The following is a 20503-nucleotide window of genomic DNA, read 5'->3' as shown; positions in this document are numbered from 1 at the left end:
TGCAACAAGCCCTGCAAACGTTAGATGTCTGGATGGGGTGCCAAACTCTGAATGTGCTGATGATGCCTGCTCTAGAAAGCCAGGCTCCAGGTTCTGCCAGACAGATGAGGATGACGGCATCGCTGACTGTTGTATATTGCTTGGAGAAACGTGGACCGGGAGTGACACTGTTGCTCAAGATGTGTGAGCTGTGTGAGGAGGACGGGTCTATAAATAGCCGTGTTTTTTCCCCAGAGCATTTCTGAGTGGCTAAACCTATCGGGCTAATGTGGAACACCGGAAGATGAGGCTCCCTCGGTGAATCCTCCTGACTTGTATAGCTGACAAAGAGTCGACATGTGAGGTCCCGTTAGAGCGCTGGAGGTTTGCTGCAACTGCAACATCTATGCAGCAACCTTGCAAGTCTCCAGCATGTGATACTCAGAACATTCTCAATTTACTATGTTTTTACTATCTTCATCAGAGGAAGGTGAGCAAGAAAAGCAACAAAACAATGAATATAAGTCACTGACAATAGAGGTAATTGTCAATTTAATGTAAAGTTTTGTTTTGGTAATTACTCAAACTGTTCCAGTCCACATGCCTCGTTGTTACCGCGCACCTGCAGGATCATTTTCTTCTGCCGTACCTGCATTTAAATAGGAACCTGAAAGTCTTTTATTGCATGTGCACTGATTCGCTTGAGGAAGTTGCACTGTAAGTGGCGGTTCTTTTTATTTCAGGTGATGCTCTTCGCTACATTTGAGTAAAGTTTGAATAAAATCAAAAGTCACGTGAAATCCTGAAAAAAAATGTGAGGATGAAATAAAAGAAAGGAGCCAAATGGGCTATTTCCAACCAACGGACTTCACAGCACGAACAGGGAAGTCACAGAAATGTTAGATCCTGGCTTACTACAACGTCATCAGAACTGCATCACCTTAACTAATGCAGGACTGGGCAGAGAATCAGGACTGTGTGGAGAGAGAGAGAGACATTAAGAATGATCAGACCCCACTAGATCACCCTATCACAGATTACCCTATACCCTATCACTGCAGCCCTAAAAATCATGCAGGCCCTGATGCCGTCTCGAATGAGGTGTTAAAATATAGCACCAAAAGATGCAGATCGGCCGTCCTGAAGATATTCAACTTGGTGCTAATCGTAGGTCACGTCCCTGACAGCTGGAGTGATGGGCCGATCACACCCATCTTCAGGAATGGGGACAAATTCGATCCCAAATGTAAAAAAAACCCAAAAAAAACAGCCTGAGCACAGTAGCTGATGAGAACCAGACAGAGCTGAGTGCCCGGAGAGGACAGGCTGTGCTGTCATTGTGAGCTGTGGAAACAGATTTATACTTTGAAACACAGCGTCGAAAAATACGAAAACATTAGGGAGAAATGTTTTCAATCGCATCCAAGCGTATACCATCACTTAGGATCATCACATCTTCTGTTCTTCTGTCCCATGTCTCCTCTGTGTCCTTCTGAATCCCCCCCCCCAACATTTCCCTGTATGTCTGTATGTGTCCATGGAACTGAAAGAAGTTCAACACCTGGCACCGTCTCCTCGGAGATTAGAACCAGCTGCGCTCGGTCTATTCCGCACAAACCCCAATGCTTCGGTGGTGTCTTCGCTGAAAACGCTCTGCGGCCGCTTCGACCTCAGCTCCTGAGCTCTTGTTGCTGCAGAGGAGCCGGTTTAAGTCTCTAGAAGCAGGAGAGAAATCAGCTTGGACTTTCTTCCACTGTCATTTTTTTTATTGGGCAATAAAGGCGCCCCAGCTCCTGTTGTAGCCAGCAGGGGGCGCTGCTGAGCCGGACCATGGACTGGAGTGTGTGTGTGTGTGTGTGTGTGTGTGTGTGTGTGTGTGTGTGTGTGTGTGTGTGTGTGTTGAGACAGCTCCAGCCAGACAGACGCCAGCAGAGTTAGAGGAGCCCCCATGTACCAGCGCAGTCCTCTCCAGCTCTCAGTGTTGCCTCCCAGCCCGGAGCAGCGGATCCTCTCCTGTCGGCCCCGCGGCACAGAAGCGGACCTCACACTTACCGGGACCACCCCCCCCCACCACCACCACCACCACCACCACCACCGGGGATTAAAGGGACCTCTGGTGCCCGCTCACACTGAGCACATAGCCCGCTGCTCACGTGGAAGTGGACGCGCGGATACGGGAGCTTTTCATCCAGAAGGGACCGTGGGCTTCACTGAGGGATGTGTCGGTACCACGGTAGTAAGTAGAGGAAGAGGAGGAGGAGGAGGAGGAGGAGAGGGAGAGGAGGGGGGGGGGCAGCTTCAGTGCTGTCAGTGCCGAGACCTTCTGATCCCACTGTGAGGGGGAGATCTGCAGTCTGTCCTGGTTATGGATGAATATGTAGAAACCCATCAGTGCCAGTCATCTTCTAGTCATCCTCTAACTAAGGACTAGGACTAGGACCTCCTGCCCCCCCCTCCCCTCTCCCCCCCCATCTCTCCTCTCCATCCTACTTGTTTGGAGAACTTCTGCGAGCTGCTCTGTGGAACATGACAGCCTCAGCGGCGGGGCTGCATGTGGAATGGTGATTCTGCCACTTTCTCCATGTTCCTGCTCTGTAGTGCGAGCAGCCCTGCAGCCTGCCCAGTGTGTTCAGTGTGTGTGTGTGTGTGTGTGTGCTCAGTGTGTGTGTGTGCTCAGTGTGGGTTATTCACAGTGCTGCTATGCAGACTGACTGGAGCCACGCTCAGACAGCTCGGCTGTAACCCTCCAACGCTCTGAGGCCTGGACACAGACACAGACCCTCACAGCTGAGGAAAAGCTCTCTGCAAAATCTCGCTCCGGAGGGACGGCTCGTGCAGAGCAGCAGATGTTACACAGCTTTGTGTACTAATGTGGATTATTCAGGATGCCGCTCCGCAGACAGAGCGGAGCCACAGAAAACCTGCTGGTGGAGTTAAAGTAACACACGGGGCTGGAGAGCTGGTGTTCCACAGTTAGCAGGGGTTAGATAGTGTGTGTTATTGAACAAATCTCTACTGGTTGAGTGTGTGTACAGTCTAAGTTAGACATCTATCTATCTATCTATCTAGATTTGTTGTTGGATTTTTGTCAATTTAGCTTGTTAGTTACACTAATTGTTGGAAATGAAGAACCCCCATCCGCTGGATAACACCTTGAGTGAGTCTATGAACAAAGACCCAGTACTGATCTCTATGCCATGCACTAACAAGAAGTTCAAGAGGAAGTCCCGGGAGCCTAAAAGACTTTTCAGCAGCCCCGAGCCTGAGAGGATGAAAGCCTACCCGGTGCACTTGTCAGACGTGGACTCAGGAGATGACACCCTGACCGAGGCATGTAACGTCAGCAAGCTGGCTCCATTACAGAGACAGCTGATGAAGTCACAGGAGGTGATGGCCAGTAGCGCAGGGATTCTGTCGGGACTACCAGAAGGCAGCGTGGTGCCGGCTCAGAGCGGCGCCATAGACATGAGAATCGGCATCAACGTGCCTGCCATCACCTCCAAACTGTCCCAGTTACCTGCTTCTTCATTCTCTAACCCGGAGATCTCCCACTGGCCCACGGCCATCTCCCAGCCTCTGTCCAACAGGCTCAAGCTGGGCCTCCGCTCCACGTTCCCTCTGTCAACGTCGACCAGCGGCAGCCTCGGCCACTCGCCCAGCCACCAGGCCTTCCCCCAGGAGCCCTCCCTGTCGGGACAGAGTGCGGCTCGGCCTGGCCCCAGGGTGCCCCAGACCTCCCAGTGCTACGACCAGGAGCACCAGGTCCAGTCGCCTAAGGTGAATGTGTGGAGTATTAAGAGAAAGAAAAAGCTGTAATGAGATATACCTATGAAATGTGTGTGGTCAGATGGATGAACCGCTACTTCAGGACCACATGGGCCTTTTACAGGGGCCTGGGTGGGTCCGCTTTAGCTGTGGTGTGCTACACACCTGATATATGGAGATATTCTGTGCTATCAGTGGATCAGTCTCACATATCACAGGGAGAAACAGACACTCTCTCTGTTTTAGAGGAACAATAAAAACAGTCTGCTGATGTTTAGTTCAATTAAACGGAGAAACAAACGTCCACTTGGAGATGACCTACTTTTCTATAATGTGAGCCTCTCTTGTCCTGCTGTCAGGAGTCTCCCAGGAAGCGGGTCGGGGTGAGTTGTGATGGACCTGGGCGTCCCGAGGTCAAAGCCATCCAGCAGACCAGGAGGCTTCTGGCTAACGCCCGAGAGAGGACCCGCGTCCACACCATCAGCGCCGCGTTCGAGGCCCTGAGGAAGCAGGTCAGGCTCGCTGTCCGCTCTGAAAAACACAGAAAACGACCAATGTTTAGCGCGTACAAACTCAAAACACGTGCGTATACTGTACAAAGAAACACTTACAGGGTGAAAAACAAATATATACAGATAACACAGAAGATGTCGGAGGAACGCAAGTTCGCTTAGTTTCTGATTTCAGGCGGTCTAAAATATGCCATAACAGATGCACACTGGGGCGGTGCTACACGGAGATCCTGCTAAAATCAGATTGCTGTGTTGTCAGCCAATTGCAGCACTTTACTGAGGGCATTAAATTACAGAAGCAAAGGCGGGCAGGACTGGATTCATAGAGTGAGAAAATACGAGCTACAGCCAGTAAGGATCAGGGTTTCAGAGGTTACGAGGCAGCCATGTCCCCTTCTGAGTTCTGGTCCCCTTTATTATCAATTAATTGAGAGAGCTAAAGGCCTCAGAGATCTTTTGCCATTCTATAATTGTCATGCCATGCTGTTGCAATGGCTGTGATGAGCACAGTATAGAGAGTTTATTCATTTCCTTGAAAAGCACTGCACTGTATGTACATGTGTTTTTATGTGAGGCACATTGAAACTCCCACGTCGATTCACTTTGCTTTAAAGGCTGCCAGGACGTCGTCAGCTTTCTCAGGCCTTCCAGTGGCAAACATGTCAGAAGCATCCGCAGTCCACCTCCACCCATGTCTTTCTCTCTCTCTCTCTCTCTCTCTCTCTCTCTCCAGGTGCCATGTTACTCCTACGGGCAGAAACTCTCCAAGCTGGCGATACTACGTATAGCCTGCAACTACATCCTGTCTCTGGCTCAGTTGGCTGAGCTGGACTACAGCCCCGATCACAGCAGTCTGAGCTTCTCCCAGTGTGTGGAACAGTGCACCAGGACCCTGCAGGCTGAGGGCAGGAGCAAGAAGAGGAAGGTAGGGCAGGATTCTGTTTCGGTACAACGTGCGCTCTCAGATAGTGGCCAAGGCCGAGGAGGACAAACAAACTACAGGATAAACTATGGAACATCTCCTTTATTGCCACTACTTTATATTTAGATTCGATCATCTCCAGTAAGAAGCCAGCATTTTTTTTTTAAATGCTGTTTTTACTCACTAATCACTCCCTCTACATGTATTTTACATTAAAAGTCTATCTCATCTACCCCTTCCCTCTGAGGCTTTTAATGTGAAACATCCCACTGATATAGATGAATAGCTTCACTTAAAAAGAAGAAAAAGAAAGCGATTGGATTCATCAGTGAATCGGAACAACATCAGTGTTTAAAGGAGACCGCATGAACAACTTGTAGTACATGTAGCTACATATTGTGTGGGCCATTACAGTAGGGATAAGTCACTCCCTTCATGTGTTTTGCTCAGCCTTTATGTGTGCCACACACGCCCCCAGCTATTATTTGAATCCAACTTTTGAGAATTTACATTATGCAACAAAAAAAAAAAAAACCCCACTAACATGGACATCATTTCTACAAACGCTCTTCAATTTCGAAACACATTTGAGAACGGCCTCGTGTCAAGTGTTGAGAGCTTCGTAACATTGACTGTCCACGGTGCCGAAGACCTAAATACTTTAAAGTTAGCGCTGTTCAGTGTGAAAATGAAGCTTGTCGTCCAGTCAGCGGTCCACAGCTCCCTTTATAACTCGCGTTGGCGGCTGAAAGGGTTCAGATCCTGTAAGTACAGAGATCAGATGAATCGAGAGAGAGAAACGGACGACGATGTTTCGTGATTAAAGCACAGATTTAGTTTAAAAAAGAAAAGCGTGCAGGTTTTCACTCCTCCTGCAGGTTCCGGAGCTCCTGAAAGGCTCGACAGCAGCCTGCTGAATGACCACCCACACTAGCCTTCCTGCTGAAGTGTCCCTCTTATCTACTTCTTGTCCCGTAGCTCAGCACTTAACGCTTAGTCGGTGTGCAGGCTCGGTGGCCAATAAGCCGCAGAGCTGCGTTCTATTAACAACACGAGGCTGTCGATCAAACACAGGCAGCGACACGCCCCTTCGGTCAGCTGAGACGAAAAGAAGAATTTCTGATATTGCCCTGCTTTTAATGATATAAACGGTCGAAAACAATACATTTAAAAACATGTTGACATAACTGCGTGTGATGTCTGTTGGATGAGAGCATATGGCCTCAAAGCATGGCTCATATATATATATATATATATATATATATATATTTATTAAAAGGTTTTCATTTGACACACACTGACAGTGTACAGCTCTCACATTCAGCTTCACACTAATGCAGTCATGTTGCTCTTAGATGTAAACTAGCTGAGGGCTTTTTTCCCTGCTTGCTTGCTGTTTCTCCCTGTGTGCATGCCGGTGTTTGTGTGTGTGTGTGTGTGTGTGTGTGTGTGTGTGTGTGTGTGTTCTCAAAGTCCCAGACACCAGATGTTTAGAGTGGAAGGGAAGTGGAGCTGGCGCCATGAAGGGCAGAGGGCAGCGAGAAGGCACGCGAACTGAAACCACACACACACACACACACACACACACACACACTCCACACACACTCCACACACACACACACTTGGCACATTCCCCAGCAGTCTCTCCAACACATTCCCCCACTCTGCCTCTCCAGGCCATCTGCTCCAACATACTTTGAAACAAGGAGGGGAAAAAACACAGTCATCATCGGCCTGTCACACAGCAGCAGCTGGTGGAAAGAGACAGAGAGCGAGGAGGGGTGGGGGGGGCATGTGTGTGTGTGTGTGTGTGTGTGTGTGTGTGTGTGTGTTGGGGGTGGGGGATCTGGCAAGAATGAAATGCTTTTTTTGTTTTCTCAGAGCCACTAAGTCTGTGTGCACAGTTAGTAGGAAAAAGACTTTTTGCTTCATTGTGATTTTGCACCAGCAGAGGCCCAGGGTCACACACACACACACACACACACAGCAGCAGAAATATCAGAGCTGGAAACGGACCGGATAAATGAAATGTCAGAGTGAGATTAATTACTAAACGTGTCCTGCAGTTGCAGCTCCTCACGCTGTAACGGAGCGGTTGGAAGAAGTGTACGTTTCGCTCACACACTATATTTTGTGCCGTTCACGTAATGACTAAATGTCTCTCTGACTCTGACTATAAATACAGAACAACAAGCCATTAACACAACCAAGTACTAACTAACTATGCAGAACGGCTGCTCACAAGGTAGGACACACCAGCCAAATGGATCTTTTACAACCTGGCAACCAAAAAAGCGTCAACGAATCCGTCTATTAATGGCCAGTGATTAATATAGAAACATTTAATTAGCTAACTTCTGACTGAACTGCTTTGAGTTCTCTGTTGCTGAAGTACGAGAGGGGGATTAAAGCGACCTGTGGCGGCACGCTAAGCTCAGGTGAACGCCGTATTGAGCTTCCTCTGCTTGAATCCAGCTCTAGACTTGGTCACCCTCTACTCTTGTTGTTGATTTAAAGGATACAGTAGGTCATCATTTTTTTTTTTATCACAGTAAAATACCACATGCACATTTGTACACCTCAGAGTTACTGATCTCTGTAGCCCATCCTCTTGCCCATACTGGTCATGAAGAGATCCCCTCTGTACTTCCAGTGCAGGTGGTTCGGGACAAAATCCTTTGTTCTCTGTAAAAAAAAAAGATAGTATCGCATGAGCTTCAATAAATCAAGTGAATATTATCATTACAAAGTGGCCGTCTAATCACAATAATTATTATAGAATTCCCTCTCTAGGTTCTCTTGGACACGCTTTGTCACTGAGCTACCCTGAGATACCCTCTGGTTTTTATCTAACTTAGCTTGTTAGTCATTGCTACACAGCCCGAATGACTGTTGATCTTTCCTCCATCGATCACGTCGCAGTCGCATTAGAAAGGGGTCAGCGTGGAGAGCAGGCGCAGCTACGAGTGGTGCCAGCGATACTTTGTCGATGGTTCAAGTTCAGGTTTTGCTGTTTTGTGCACGACAAGCTCAAATATAGTTCAAATAGAAAGTTCAAAGTTATGTAATGAGTTTATGAAATGTAACGTAATGGAGGTGAGTTGGAGAATGAACTGTGAGCCTTTGAGTGGATGCGGTGCCGGGAACTTTCTGGTCTCCTCCTGCACACGCTTCTAAGTTTTTCTTCACTGAATACGTCCATGAAACGGAGTAATAAAGCTTTGGGTTAGGTGCAAAATCTGTCGTCACATGAAGCACACACTACTCACAAAAAGTTAGGGATATTCAGCTTTCAGGTGAAATTTCAGGATGAACCTAAAATGCATTCTAACCTTTCCAGGTGAACTTAATGTGACCTTCTCTAAACTTTTGAATGCACATGTCCAACTGTTCAGTGTTTCAGTACTTTCTGCACAAGTTGCTGTTCTCTAACAAGAAGCTTAACAGCAACATTCACAACAGGTTTGATCCATGAATCCACCAATACATTTCCTGCTTCAGTTAGAATTGGTATTTAAACAGTCCTCCTCATCATGCTGTTCACATTCTGACATCATGAGACCAAGACGACACCTAACAGTTGATCAGCAGCACCTCAACACTGGAGGCTTCAAACAGGAAGTCCTCAGACGGAGGTGTTCACTGAGCTTAGAGGGTCACAGAGTGTCATCAGGAGGTTGTAACAGTGATACAGAGTGACTGGAAGAGTCACAGAAAGGAGAGGAGTGGACGTCCTTTGGCCACATCCCAATTTATTGAGACACTGAAAATGTTTTGTTGTGGTATACCTACCACTGTTGGTAGATTTTCTTTCAATAAATTGTTTGAGATGAAGAAATGACCATTGCATGCTTCTAATTAAATGCCCTACTTTCATGATATAATATCACTGTAGCATTCACTTTTTACATTTTCCATATATTTCACCTGAAAGTCGAATATCCCTAACTTTAGTGAGTAGTGTATAATGCTTTCTATGTGTTCCCTGTAAACTCCAGTCATGACATTAGATGCACAGTCTTCTCATCACTGTTGTGGACTTGAGGGGGAGTGGCTTTGGAGGACAGCCTGAAGGGGGGGGGGCTGGGGGTATTTTCAGTTGAATACTTTCAATATCAAGCTACTCTTGCTAATTTCCCCAGTGTTACAGTCTTTCCTTTAACCCTTGTGCACCCCTTAAAAAAATAACCACTCGTCACCCTTCGTGCAAAAAATGTTCTGTTCCTAAAAAGTGCTATAAAGATATTATACATTAATATTTTTTTTCACTTTCAATGCATTAAATCTTTTGACCAACGTCAGTCCTGATCATAACTATTAAGTTTTCATGTATTTATTAAATATTTTTAACTTTTTAGTGTCATTTTGGGAATATTAAACCAAACATTTCAAGTGAGAAAAACAAAAAATTTGAAATATTTTTCATATACTAATTGCAAACTATTTTTTTTGGGGGGGGGGGGGGTATTACAGCCTTGGATATGTCAATAATTGACAACAACATTGATTTGAATGCATTATTATTTTTTGAGCAGTTTGAGTTTATGTAAAAATGTGCCACTCGTCACCCTTAGTGCAAAAAATGTTCTGTTCCTAAAAAGTGCTATAAAAATATTATACATGAATCTTTTTTTTCACTTTCAATGCATTAAATCTTTTGACCAACGTCAGTCCTGATCATAACTATGAAGTTTTCATGTATTTATTACATATTTTTAACTTTTTAGTGCCATTTTGGGAATATAAAACCAAAGATTTCAAATGAGAAAAACAAAAAATATGAACTATTTTTCATATATTAATTGCAAACTGGAAAAAATTTTTTGGGGTGGGGGGGGGGGCAATTACATCCTTGGATGTGTCAGTAATTGACAACAACGCGCACCCTGGACTGGTCGGGTTCACTCCTGCACCACCGTGCTGCCCTCAGTACAAACATGTATACTGTAAATAATAAAGTGTGTAACAGTCCTAGTTCAGGCCTGAACTAACAGCCTGCAGTCAGTGTGGACTACTGTCATAGACTCCTTCCTCTGTGTGTTTCAGGAGTGAAGCTGACAGCAGTGGACACGTTTCAACACACAAACCTCCGACCAAACTCCGAGGATGCGGGACATTGGGAGGACGGATGACGAGACCGGGACTCGGAGAAAAAAAAAAAAAAAGTTGAGGAAACGGATGAATGCGAGATGGGATGAGTTTAGAGTGTTTTTGTCATGAATTGCTCTCACCACACATTAGCAGATCCACTAATATCAGTACTTATCTGAGAGGGAGTAGTGCGAGAGGCCCACGAGCAACTGAGCTGGAGGTTGTGACTGAAGCCCTCAGCCTTGTGCTCCAGTATGTATTCTCCACTTGACTTGTCTATAACGTTTGTAAGTATGTATTTTCCCAGCAACACTCACTCTTGAGCCGGCAGAATCATCATGAGCGCCACGCTGCTGTGGTGGAAGCTGTGTGAAAGGTTTTCCAGAAGACGTCAGCGTGAACATTTGAAGTTAAAGATATTCTGAACTGTCCCTGCAGTTCAAGCAGCTCGTCGATTTCTAATATTAAACATTTGTTTTAAGGTTAATACCTCTGTTATATTTCCAAATATACCAATATTGTTTATTCAGTACAAATAAACTGATTTTAAAAATGCTTACCCCCCCCCCCACACTCTGTGATTTTTCATATACAATACACCTGCTGTGCATTGTGCTTCTCTCTGTTTGCATTAATACTAACGCACACAGTTATGATAATAAAATATTAAACTACGGTGAGTTAGTGTCGTCCCCTCTGTGCAGTTAGGGGACTTCTGAGAGAAAGATTTTTTTAAAAAGAATGGCCAAACTGTGGGGGTCAAACTCCAAAAACCTTGTTGTATAGAGACGTCACAGAGGGAAAGAAGAAGAAGGACATTTTTCCCCAAAGCTCCTACGTTGGAGGTCTATTTTCCTGAAACTACGCAAACACAAACAGCTGCAGCTTAAGGGAGGGAGAGGAGACAGAAACAAAGCTGGACTCTCTGAAGCACCAGAAGTTGAAACTGGCCCCATTTATTGATATTATCGATATTGAAGCCTGTTTGGGCTTCAGCAGCAGGAACACCGGCCTTACATTGTATCTATAAAGGCTAATAAATACATTTAAACCTGTGCTCTGCATATTTTAAACGCACTTATTAGAAAGACCATAATGGAGTGTGTCGGTCCACATTCATCCAGCAGGAAACCGTCTTCGTGTCCTCTGAGAAAACACAGCAGGTTTATCTGAGTGTGATCTGATCATCCTGCACTCCAGGCCGCTGCTTCCTCACATCATCAGTCCAGCCCACGTGCTGATGTGTGTTTGAGGCATGTGATGAAAAACGTGTAGCAAAAATTAGAAAAAAAAACTAAACGTACATGAGAGGTGTTAAACGTCCCTCAATCAGAAGGTTGGGGGTTCAATCCCCAGCTCCTGTGGGTCAACATGTCGTGCAGGATGGTTCTCCATCAGCCAATGGATGTGCGTCACTGTGGTGCTCCCAGAGGTTTCTCTTTTCCCACTGGGTTTTTTGAGTTTTTCCTTCCCGAAGAAGGAGGGTCATAAAGGGCAGGTGATGCCTCGGACTGATCCATTGGCCTCATCGACTGCTGGACTCTTTATTAGATTGTTTGCTCGCTTACACTTGTTTATTTCAGTGAACTTTGTAAAGCACTGTGAGACAACTCTGTTGTGATATTGGGCTATACAAATAAATTGAATTGAAAAATTGAATTGAATTGAAGTGTCCTTGGGCAAGACACTGAACCCCAACTTGCTCCTGAAGCAGCTTCAGTGTGTGAATGAGTATGAAAGAATAGTCTCCTCCATATTACATTCCTCCTGAATGAATGTGTGAATGAGGATGTGATGTAAAAGCGCTTTGAGTAGTTGAAAGAACTAGAAAGGATCTATACAAATACAGACCATTTACCATTTAAGTCTGTGCGTGCGGTTCAAGGCCAAGAAACCTGTCCTGCGTCCGTATTTTTTCCGTGAGAGGCGAGTGATAAATGAGCACTAGAATCCCACTGATGGGACGCAAACCTCAGCTGCACCCTCCTCCCTCGGCGCAAAAACGTGTTCGTTCGGTGCTGAGGAGGAAGAAACAGGCGCAGACGCTAATCAGTCACACAGAAAGCAACATGACAAGGTGTCATACAAAAAAAAAAAAAGCAGTGAGCGAGCAGCTGCTTCTTCTCCTGCTCCTGTGGGCCTGCAGTGTGTGAGGCTGAATGGCATGTGGAGCAGCTGCAACAAGTCCTCTCTTTTGCATCTGATGAAACACAGAACAAATTGTTACTCAGCATGCTTTTTTTTTTTTTTTTTTTTTTTTTAAATGATTATCAGTGTATCCACAGATTAAAGATGAAAACCCTCTCCGAAAAGAAGAAACTCAGCTGTTTGAGATCCGGGGCGCAATCCTCTCCACCGTTTTGTCAATGAACGTGTAAATCAAATGAACACGTGCATCAAAGAAAAGTTTCTTAAATACAAACTTGAGTCTAGAAATCACAGTCATACTTCCACACGTTTTCTGACCGTTCTTTTCCCCACTCTGCCCGCAAATCTCAGTTCAGCACGCGCTGGAGGAACTACACTCAGCGGCCACGTCACAAGGTACACCTGCACACCTTAATGCAAAGATCTAATTGTGGGGGGCGCTCGCATATCAAAGCGATACAACGGTGCTCTGCAGGAGAGCATCTCTGAGGGGACGACGCGTCCGACCTGGACCACAGCGGGTTCCACACCAGTCGAATGAGAGCAGAAAACTACAGTTGGGTTCAGGCTCAGCTGAGGTGGACAGCAGAAGATGGAAAAGCATCATCTGCTCTGAAGCACCTCTGTTTCTACAAGGACATGCAGACGGTGCTTCATCTGCCATTGGTCCTCATTCCACTGGGTTTTAAAAGGAACTCCCTGACACTCAGGGGAACGCGCCGTCTTACATCGATCCAGGTGAGAGGATCGGTTATCTGTGTGCCACACATGAGTTAAAGGCACCGCACACTCAAAACGAGACAGGTGGTCTGAGTTGTTTTAGCCGATGAGGCCTGGCCGTGTGAGCCTGCTTTGCTGCACCTGTTAGGGCAAATAATATTCATGACTGTTATTTGTGTGTGGAGTTACCTCACGTAACGCAAAAGCACAGCTCTGTTCGCCTCCAACCTGAGCGCAGGCCTAATCAGACAGACTACGCTTAGTAAATACACATTTCAACAACTGTGGAAGTGGGCCCGAAGCCACAGACTCATCCGCATCGGTGGGCAGTTTAGGAGTTCAAAAGAAAAAAAGTGCATGATAATCCTTCACTGTCGCTGCTCCGAACACATTTAAGAAAAGTGCATCAGTTTAAGAGGGCTCTACGTGCCTCTGCATTTGCACCTTTGCATATTTTGGCATCACTATACAACATAAAATTGGTTTTAGCTGCGGCTTCCTTGTGAGCTGCACTTTTGATACAGTGTCGCACCACTTTCCTCAGGATGTACATTACAGAAGGAAAAGCTGGTGTTGACTCTGTTCGCAATCTCTTGCCGTGCATCCTTCAATCCAGCATTTGCCCCTTTACTGTATGATCTAAGTGCTCATCGACCAGCAGAAGAGTTCCCCCCGTGCTACCATTTGGCTTTTCTTTTTGTTTCAATTCCAGTAAATTTCATTATTATTTAAACCATTACTTAATTCACTTCCTTCCATTCATTGTGTGCTTATCCTTCGGGGTCACGGGGGGGGAGCTGTAGTCAGTCCCAGCTGCAGGCGGGGTACACCCTGGACTGGTCGCTAGCCAATCAGAGGGCCAACATGCACAGACAGACTAACGCCTACGGGCAATTTAGAGTCACCAATGAACCTGCATGTCTTTGCACGGTGGGGGGGGGGCGGAGTGCCCACAAAGTACCCGAGCAACGGGAGAACAGGGCAAACTCCCCACGGGAAGGCACCACAAACCCGCCGGCCAGTGGAACCTGCACCCTTCTTGCTGTGCTGACCACTGCACCAGCACGCTGCCCCCCGAGACAAACTTAACAAATAAAATCAATCAAGAATCTTGGATAGAATCAACAACAATGGGACAGATGAGAGTTCGATCCTTGCATGTGACTGGCTAGTCCTGCTGCAGAGTCACTTCAACCTGAGAGCTCTGCAGGTCCTGCTCCTGTTCTTCCACTGTGATTCTCTCCTGCATCCAGTCTGCATGCTTACCTAAACGTATTGTGGACACGTCCTTACTTCCTTGCTGACTACACAGACACAACCATCTCTCTCTCCTGATCGGGAGGAAAACACAAAACAAACATATCTCCCAGGATGCCTCGCCCACGATGCCACTCTACACTATGTTGAGATTCAAACCAAATGTTTAGCGGAGTGTTTTAGAACCGCTCTAAATGACCACTCTTTATTGAAAACAGATAGGCAGGTATATAACGGAGTCTTGTCCTGTCTCCTCCTCCTCCCCCTCCAGAGGTCTGTTCCTCAGTGTTGCGTAAAAACACTCCTTAACGTTATTCCCAGAGGAAAAAGTTGCTTCGGATGTGAACGTGGACTTCAGCGGACTACACAGATGTCAAGGATGCAAAACTTGGCTCTGCACGTGGGACAGGGGACTCTGCTGGACAACCAGGTCTCGGGTCTTTGCTGGTCTTGGCGACTGGCGAACCACCGGCCCAGACAGGACAGACACCACATGGGTCTGCAGAAACACCGCTGGCACTCGGACTCGTTGTCGGCTCCTGGAAGAAACACGGCGGTCAGGGATCGGTCAGGGTCTCTCGCTCATTCGCTTTCACCGACTCTCACTCACCTTCTGCGTGGCACTGTCGGACCAGCTTGGTGTTTGCTGGAACCTGCATGCAGCCGATGCAGGGCTCCACCTCCTGTGCGCGGAGAAGGAACAGTCATTTCATCGAGAACACTAGCTAACTAAGGATTAACACGCACTAACACACACACACACACACCGGTGTACCTGTCCGTTGGGGAGTGTGTACGGTTGGTTGAGCTCCACCTGAGCTTTGAACGTCTCCAGGAACAGTTCACTGATGGTTTGGTGGATCACTACGTTGGCAGAGTTTCTAATGGGAGCGTGAAGCTTCTCCCTGAGCTCCGCATATTCTGTGGAGTTGAGACTGGAAACAGTGAAAGAGAGATTTGGCTGTTTTATAATGACAGAATGATAGAAACCAGAATGGGTCTAAATACACACACACACCTGAGAAAGTTGGTGGCACCAGTGGAAAACTGCTCACTCACTCACACTCACACTCTCACTCTCACACACACACACACACACACACACACACCTGATATCAAAGGGCCTGACAGCAGGGTTGATGCTGGCCACTCTCAAGGTCAGGATCTGTGTAGGAGAGGCTGAGTCTGGACTCAGCTGATGCTGTCTGGACTCCGTCACTGTCACATGACATTCACTCTGGGAGGCCATGTAGACGTGATAGGTGGTCACCTAGAGAGGGACAAACTGGGTCAGGCATATGGATGGACGTAAATAGGTGTTCTGCTGATCTTCCACATGAAAATGTTTTAAAGAATAAGTAACTTAATAGTAACGTTTTTGCACCATCTAGGCTTAAACTCTCTTCTCACTAAGACTGGGAGTAAATCTGGCGCATCTCTTATATAGACCTTACAACATGTGGGCATTTAGTCCGTGCAGAGTAACTAGGGACAGACGCAGCCCAGCACAGATTAACAACGACGAGGAGCTGATCTCAATTCTGTATGAGAGATCCATTCCAACTTGAGCCGTCACCGGACTTGCAGCGTGTGTCGGACCACAATGCAGCGCTAACCCCTGCGTCCACGAGTCTGGCCATCCACAGGGTGGGGGTGGCTCAAGGCACCTCCCCACCCCCACTGAGACTTCAGCAAGCGGCTTCATGTTGTGCTGGCACACTGATCAGGACAGGTCGCCACACAAAGCAGAGCTGACCAAGATCTGCACGTAAGCACTTTCCTCCTTAATATTAATATTAATCCACGGTAATGTTTTTCTTGTCATAATGTCAGTGTGGCCTCGTGCTGGCTGTAGCCTTCAGCTCTATTACTTGTCGTATTTCCATGTCCATGAAAATTCCTTTTCTGTTCCTCTGATTCTCCATCTCGTTGCCGCAAATGCAAAATTAGCAGCGACAAAATTAGCAAGACAGAGGGAGATTAACAACAATGTATCCCAGCAATGTATCTATTAGCAGTTAGGACCAGGCTTAGTAAAGACTAGTTCAGGTTAACTACATGTTTACGTTTCTTTCACTCCAGGGTCGTACATTCTGGGAGACCCCACCGATGATTTAACTCCCTCGGACGCAGACGGGGTCCAAACCGCCCTGCTGCTGGGACGGAAGCTCACTGGGATGATTTGGAAAGCGTCTCTGAGGCGCGGTGACCGAGCTGCACAAACACATCTAGAATTCAAAACCAGGTTACTCAATAAGGTGGAACTGCAAGAGTGGGAGCGATGTCATGTTTCTATGGACACGGGTCAGGAGGGATGGGTCATCATAAGGCCAATACAAAAATGGAACTCACTGACTAACTGTGTGTAATATAATGCGGCTATCTACCCCTTTACCCCAAATGCACTATTGCACCCAACAATGACGTGTCATCAGTGACATTTCTGTGTCCGGCAGCACAAGGCCATAGTTTACAGCCCTATTTTACTCCAAGACAATGTGAACTGATACGATACGCACTAACCTTTAACACCCAGCTGTCAGTGACAATAACTCTGGCTCCCGGCGCCCCCGTAGCAAATTTATCTATGCGTCTGAACTCTGTGTTGATGCTGGTTGCCACGGAGCCCCAGCTGGAGTGAGGAGGCTGCACGTGGGCCTGCAGGACCCGGCTGATTGGATGGTTGTGCCAGCGATGGCGGGACCAGTAAATGATGAACATCCAGCTGACCAACTGGAGGCAGAGAGAGAGGAGGAGGAACGCTCTCCAGCCGTCGCTCACCTGGAGAAGCACAGCACGGCGCACACAGCTGAGACATGGAGGCCTGAACCAACATTTGGGAACATCTGGGCTGCTGCACGACATGCGGACGTCAAAGAGTTATAGCTCATGAAGCATTGACCCACACGTTATCTGTATGGCTGTGACAGAGAACTTTGACAAATCAATATATGGGGACAGATTAATATCAATAAAGCAAATATATTTTAATAATTATTTAACCTACTACTGGAGTGTAAGAGTTCACATGTACACAATCTTCAATTATTATCAATCATGCTTCTGCAGAACCACGTTATCACTGAGAAAATGCTTCCGGCATATTGACACATACTGGACAGGGGTTTATTCACTGCTACGCCCCCAGCTCTGGTGTGGGGGCACTTTTACAGAGTCCGGCATCCTGCACCCGCCTCAGGGTAAGACGGAAGGCGCTCCATCTTTGTGCAGACTGCATCATTACAACATGCATCCACCATGATTTATAGGACATTACTCAGTTAGCATCGTGAAGAGTCGAATGCGTGCACGCAGAGTGGCACCAAGTGCATCCATAACTGTGCAGACAGACAGACAGACAGGCAGACAGGCAGACAGGCAGACAGGCAGACAGGCAGACAGGCAGACAGACAGGCAGTAGACTGACCTCGTATAAGTATCCCAGGTTCTTCTCTGGGGCAGCAATACACATCCCTATGTAGTAACCTGGAGAGATGAACATGTACATGAGCAACATGACGAGCATGTGAACCATCAGAGTCCACTACAGGTCTCAGCCTCCCTGGAAACACGGAAACAAACACACACACACGGATCTCTACGTGTACTCTGTCTGTGTGTGTGTGTGTCTGTGTGTGTGTGTGTGTGTGTGTGTGTGTGTGTGTGTGTGTGTGTGTGTGTGTGTGTGTACTTCAGCACAGTGGGGATGATCTCTCACACTACACTGCTGTGTGTGTCCAGCCCTGTCAGTGCCCTTATGAACCTTATGAACCTTCCAGCAGAAGGAGGCCAGCGGGCCGGACGGTCCTCTGAGTGTGACTGTACCTAGAGGCAGGGAGCAGTGGACCAGCACCGTCACGCTGGTCCTCCTCACGTGGTACTGGACGAAGCCCACATCCTCACTGCCGAGCCAGGACGAGAACAGATGCTGCACCGTCAGACCGGCTGAGCGGAACTCGTTGGGCGTAAACACGAAGCAGACAGAGAAGGCTATGTAGGCCAGAGTGAAGCTCAGCTCCGGGCTCTCCATACTGGGAGCCTGCTGACGTCACGGTGCTACTCCGCTTCCTGTTGGCCTTCTTCTTCTACGGTCTCTGCCGGAAGACTAATGAAGGCGCGTGCTGCCCTCTGCTGCTGCTGCTGAGGCACTGCGGACGGTGTGTGTGTGTGTGTGTGTGTGTGTGTGTGTGTGTGTGGGGGGGGGTCATCAGTTCATCCACCATCATGGTCAGTCTGGAAGAGCCACAAAAGAAACCCTTGAAATCTTTAAACAAACTTGTTAGAATGTCTTTTTCATGTAACATGCTGCAGGCACATGTGTCCTAGATAGCATGCATGTTCCCCTCAAGTCAGCATTCTATCTTCCTGACTCCACGTTGTCTGGACGATGGTCAGTTCATGTAAAGGTTGAGTCCATCTTTGGGGCACCCACTCACATACCTGAAACCAGGTCTTGCTTGTAGAATCTTATATATGCATATATATATATATACACTACTCACAAAAAGTTAGGGATATTCGACTTTCAGGTGAAATATATGGAAAATGTAAAAAGTGAATGCTACAGTGATATTATATCATGAAAGTAGGGCATTTAAGTAGAAGCATGCAATGGTCATTTCTTCATTTTAAACAATTTATTGAAAGAAAATCTACCAACAGTGGTAGGTATACCACAACAAAACATTTTCGGTGTCTCAATAAATTGGGATGTGGCCAAAGGACGTCCACTCCTCTCCTTTCTGTGACTCTTCCAGTCACTCTGTATCACTGTTACAACCTCCTGATGACACTCTGTGACCCTCTAAGCTCAGTGAACACCTCCGTCTGAGGACTTCCTGTTTGAAGCCTCCAGTGTTGAGGTGCTGCTGATCAACTGTTAGGTGTCGTCTTGGTCTCATGATGTCAGAATGTGAACAGCATGATGAGGAGGACTGTTTAAATACCAATTCTAACTGAAGCAGGAAATGTATTGGTGGATTCATGGATCAAACCTGTTGTGAATGTTGCTGTTAAGCTTCTTGTTAGAGAACAGCAACTTGTGCAAAAAGTACTGAAACACTGAACAGTTGGACATGTGCATTCAAAAGTTTAGAGAAGGTCACATTAAGTTCACCTGGAAAGGTTAGAATGCATTTTAGGTTCATCCTGAAATTTCACCTGAAAGCCGAATATCCCTAACTTTTTGTGAGTAGTGTATATGTGTGAAAGCTTTGCTCTGTATTCTTTAGTCTCATCTATGCCTGTGATGTTAGACTCCGAGCTCGTAAACCTACATAAACTTCTTGAATGAATCTTGGAATCCTCTCTTCATTACTACAAACCACAGAAAAGCATCCCTACAAAACTCAAAGGAGCAAACTTCTTCATTCAGTCTGGTGAAAAGAGACAAACTGTTCTGCTGTGCTGGTGCAGCTCCTCTTCTCCCCCTGCCCGAAGCTGTGAGAGGATTCAGCAACAAAGAACAGAATTCACTTCATAGTGCGCATTTCCACGTGTAGCGCCTTGTAAGCTGATGTTTGTGTCCACATCCGTGTGATGTTTCACTTTTACGGTAAGTGAAAAAGTCAAAGGTCATAAGAACAGTGGACTAACAGCGGACTTCAGCATTGTGGGAAAGTTTGAATAGATGTCTTTAATGTGCAAACACTTTAGCCATGAACTAAACTATCCTGCTGAGAAAGGGACCAAACGTCTGTCTGAATATGTACGTTTTAAAGTCACAATGCAATTACTCGTATTCACTTGACTCGTATTTTGCCTGCTTGCATTTGATTTAGAAAAAAATGCTTGACCAACTTGCATTTCTAACGGCCTAAGGTATCCTTAACACAGTGAATATGAAGTTGTGTGGAAAATCCCTTCCTTTGTTTGGAAGTCGTGACGTCTCAAAGGGACTTCATGGTGATACTGACCCAGATGATAACCCACCCTAAGAGAGCTGCTGAGCGCATTTACCCACGAAGCACAGCAGCTTACTTTACTTGATCGATTATCGAAGGATCGATCAGGATCTAATGCTGATTTATGTTCTGTGTTGTTCTGCACATCCAAAAGTTCACACACACACACACACACACACACACACACACACACAGCTCAGGTTCAC

The 20503-nt window shown here is 46.6% G+C and overlaps 2 protein-coding genes across 3 annotated transcripts; one reads left to right on the top strand and one right to left on the bottom strand.

Annotated features, from left to right (window-relative positions):
* The first annotated feature begins 2658 nt into the window (after positions 1 to 2658).
* Positions 2659 to 10828, top strand: atoh8 (atonal bHLH transcription factor 8). Its single transcript, XM_070836981.1, has 4 exons — positions 2659 to 3756; positions 4104 to 4256; positions 4990 to 5181; positions 10225 to 10828. The coding sequence occupies exons 1-4, from the start codon at positions 3103 to 3105 to the stop codon at positions 10228 to 10230; spliced, it is 1005 nt and encodes a 334-aa protein (XP_070693082.1). The 5' UTR covers positions 2659 to 3102; the 3' UTR covers positions 10231 to 10828.
* Positions 10829 to 14569: 3741 nt separating this feature from the next.
* tmem129 (transmembrane protein 129, E3 ubiquitin protein ligase) lies at positions 14570 to 18436 on the bottom strand. Of its 2 annotated transcripts, XM_070837034.1 has the most exons (7): positions 18220 to 18436; positions 17822 to 17880; positions 16918 to 17175; positions 15504 to 15664; positions 15170 to 15329; positions 15005 to 15077; positions 14570 to 14933 (listed from the first exon to the last, which is right to left on the bottom strand). In XM_070837034.1, exons 1-7 carry the CDS (start codon positions 18422 to 18424, stop codon positions 14749 to 14751), a joined length of 1101 nt encoding a protein of 366 aa, XP_070693135.1. In that variant the 5' UTR covers positions 18425 to 18436; the 3' UTR covers positions 14570 to 14748. The 2 variants fall into 2 exon arrangements, with proteins under 2 accessions (XP_070693135.1, XP_070693136.1); XM_070837035.1 differs by lacking the exon at positions 16918 to 17175.
* Between the last annotated feature and the right edge of the window lie 2067 nt (positions 18437 to 20503).

Source organism: Pempheris klunzingeri, chromosome 9, assembly GCF_042242105.1.
Source record: "Pempheris klunzingeri isolate RE-2024b chromosome 9, fPemKlu1.hap1, whole genome shotgun sequence".
Taxonomy (NCBI): Eukaryota; Metazoa; Chordata; class Actinopteri; order Acropomatiformes; family Pempheridae; genus Pempheris; species Pempheris klunzingeri.
Note: the sequence above shows the minus strand (reverse complement) of the source record. Positions and strands in the feature narration are given on the sequence as shown.

Bases quoted from the DNA above. Each gene is read 5' to 3' on its own strand.
- tmem129 (XM_070837034.1), bottom strand. From the start codon at position 18,424: ATGGAGAGCCCGGAGCTGAGCTTCACTCTGGCCTACATAGCCTTCTCT. The intron at 15,665-16,917 runs GTTAGTGCGTAT...GTCCCTCTCTAG, and splicing joins CTGACAGCTGGGTGTTAAAG to GTGACCACCTATCACGTCTA. The intron at 15,078-15,169 runs GTACACCGGTGT...CTCCGCGCACAG, and splicing joins ACACACTCCCCAACGGACAG to GAGGTGGAGCCCTGCATCGG.
- atoh8 (XM_070836981.1), top strand. From the start codon at position 3,103: ATGAAGAACCCCCATCCGCTGGATAACACCTTGAGTGAGTCTATGAAC. The intron at 3,757-4,103 runs GTGAATGTGTGG...TCCTGCTGTCAG, and splicing joins ACCAGGTCCAGTCGCCTAAG to GAGTCTCCCAGGAAGCGGGT. The intron at 4,257-4,989 runs GTCAGGCTCGCT...CTCTCTCTCCAG, and splicing joins TCGAGGCCCTGAGGAAGCAG to GTGCCATGTTACTCCTACGG.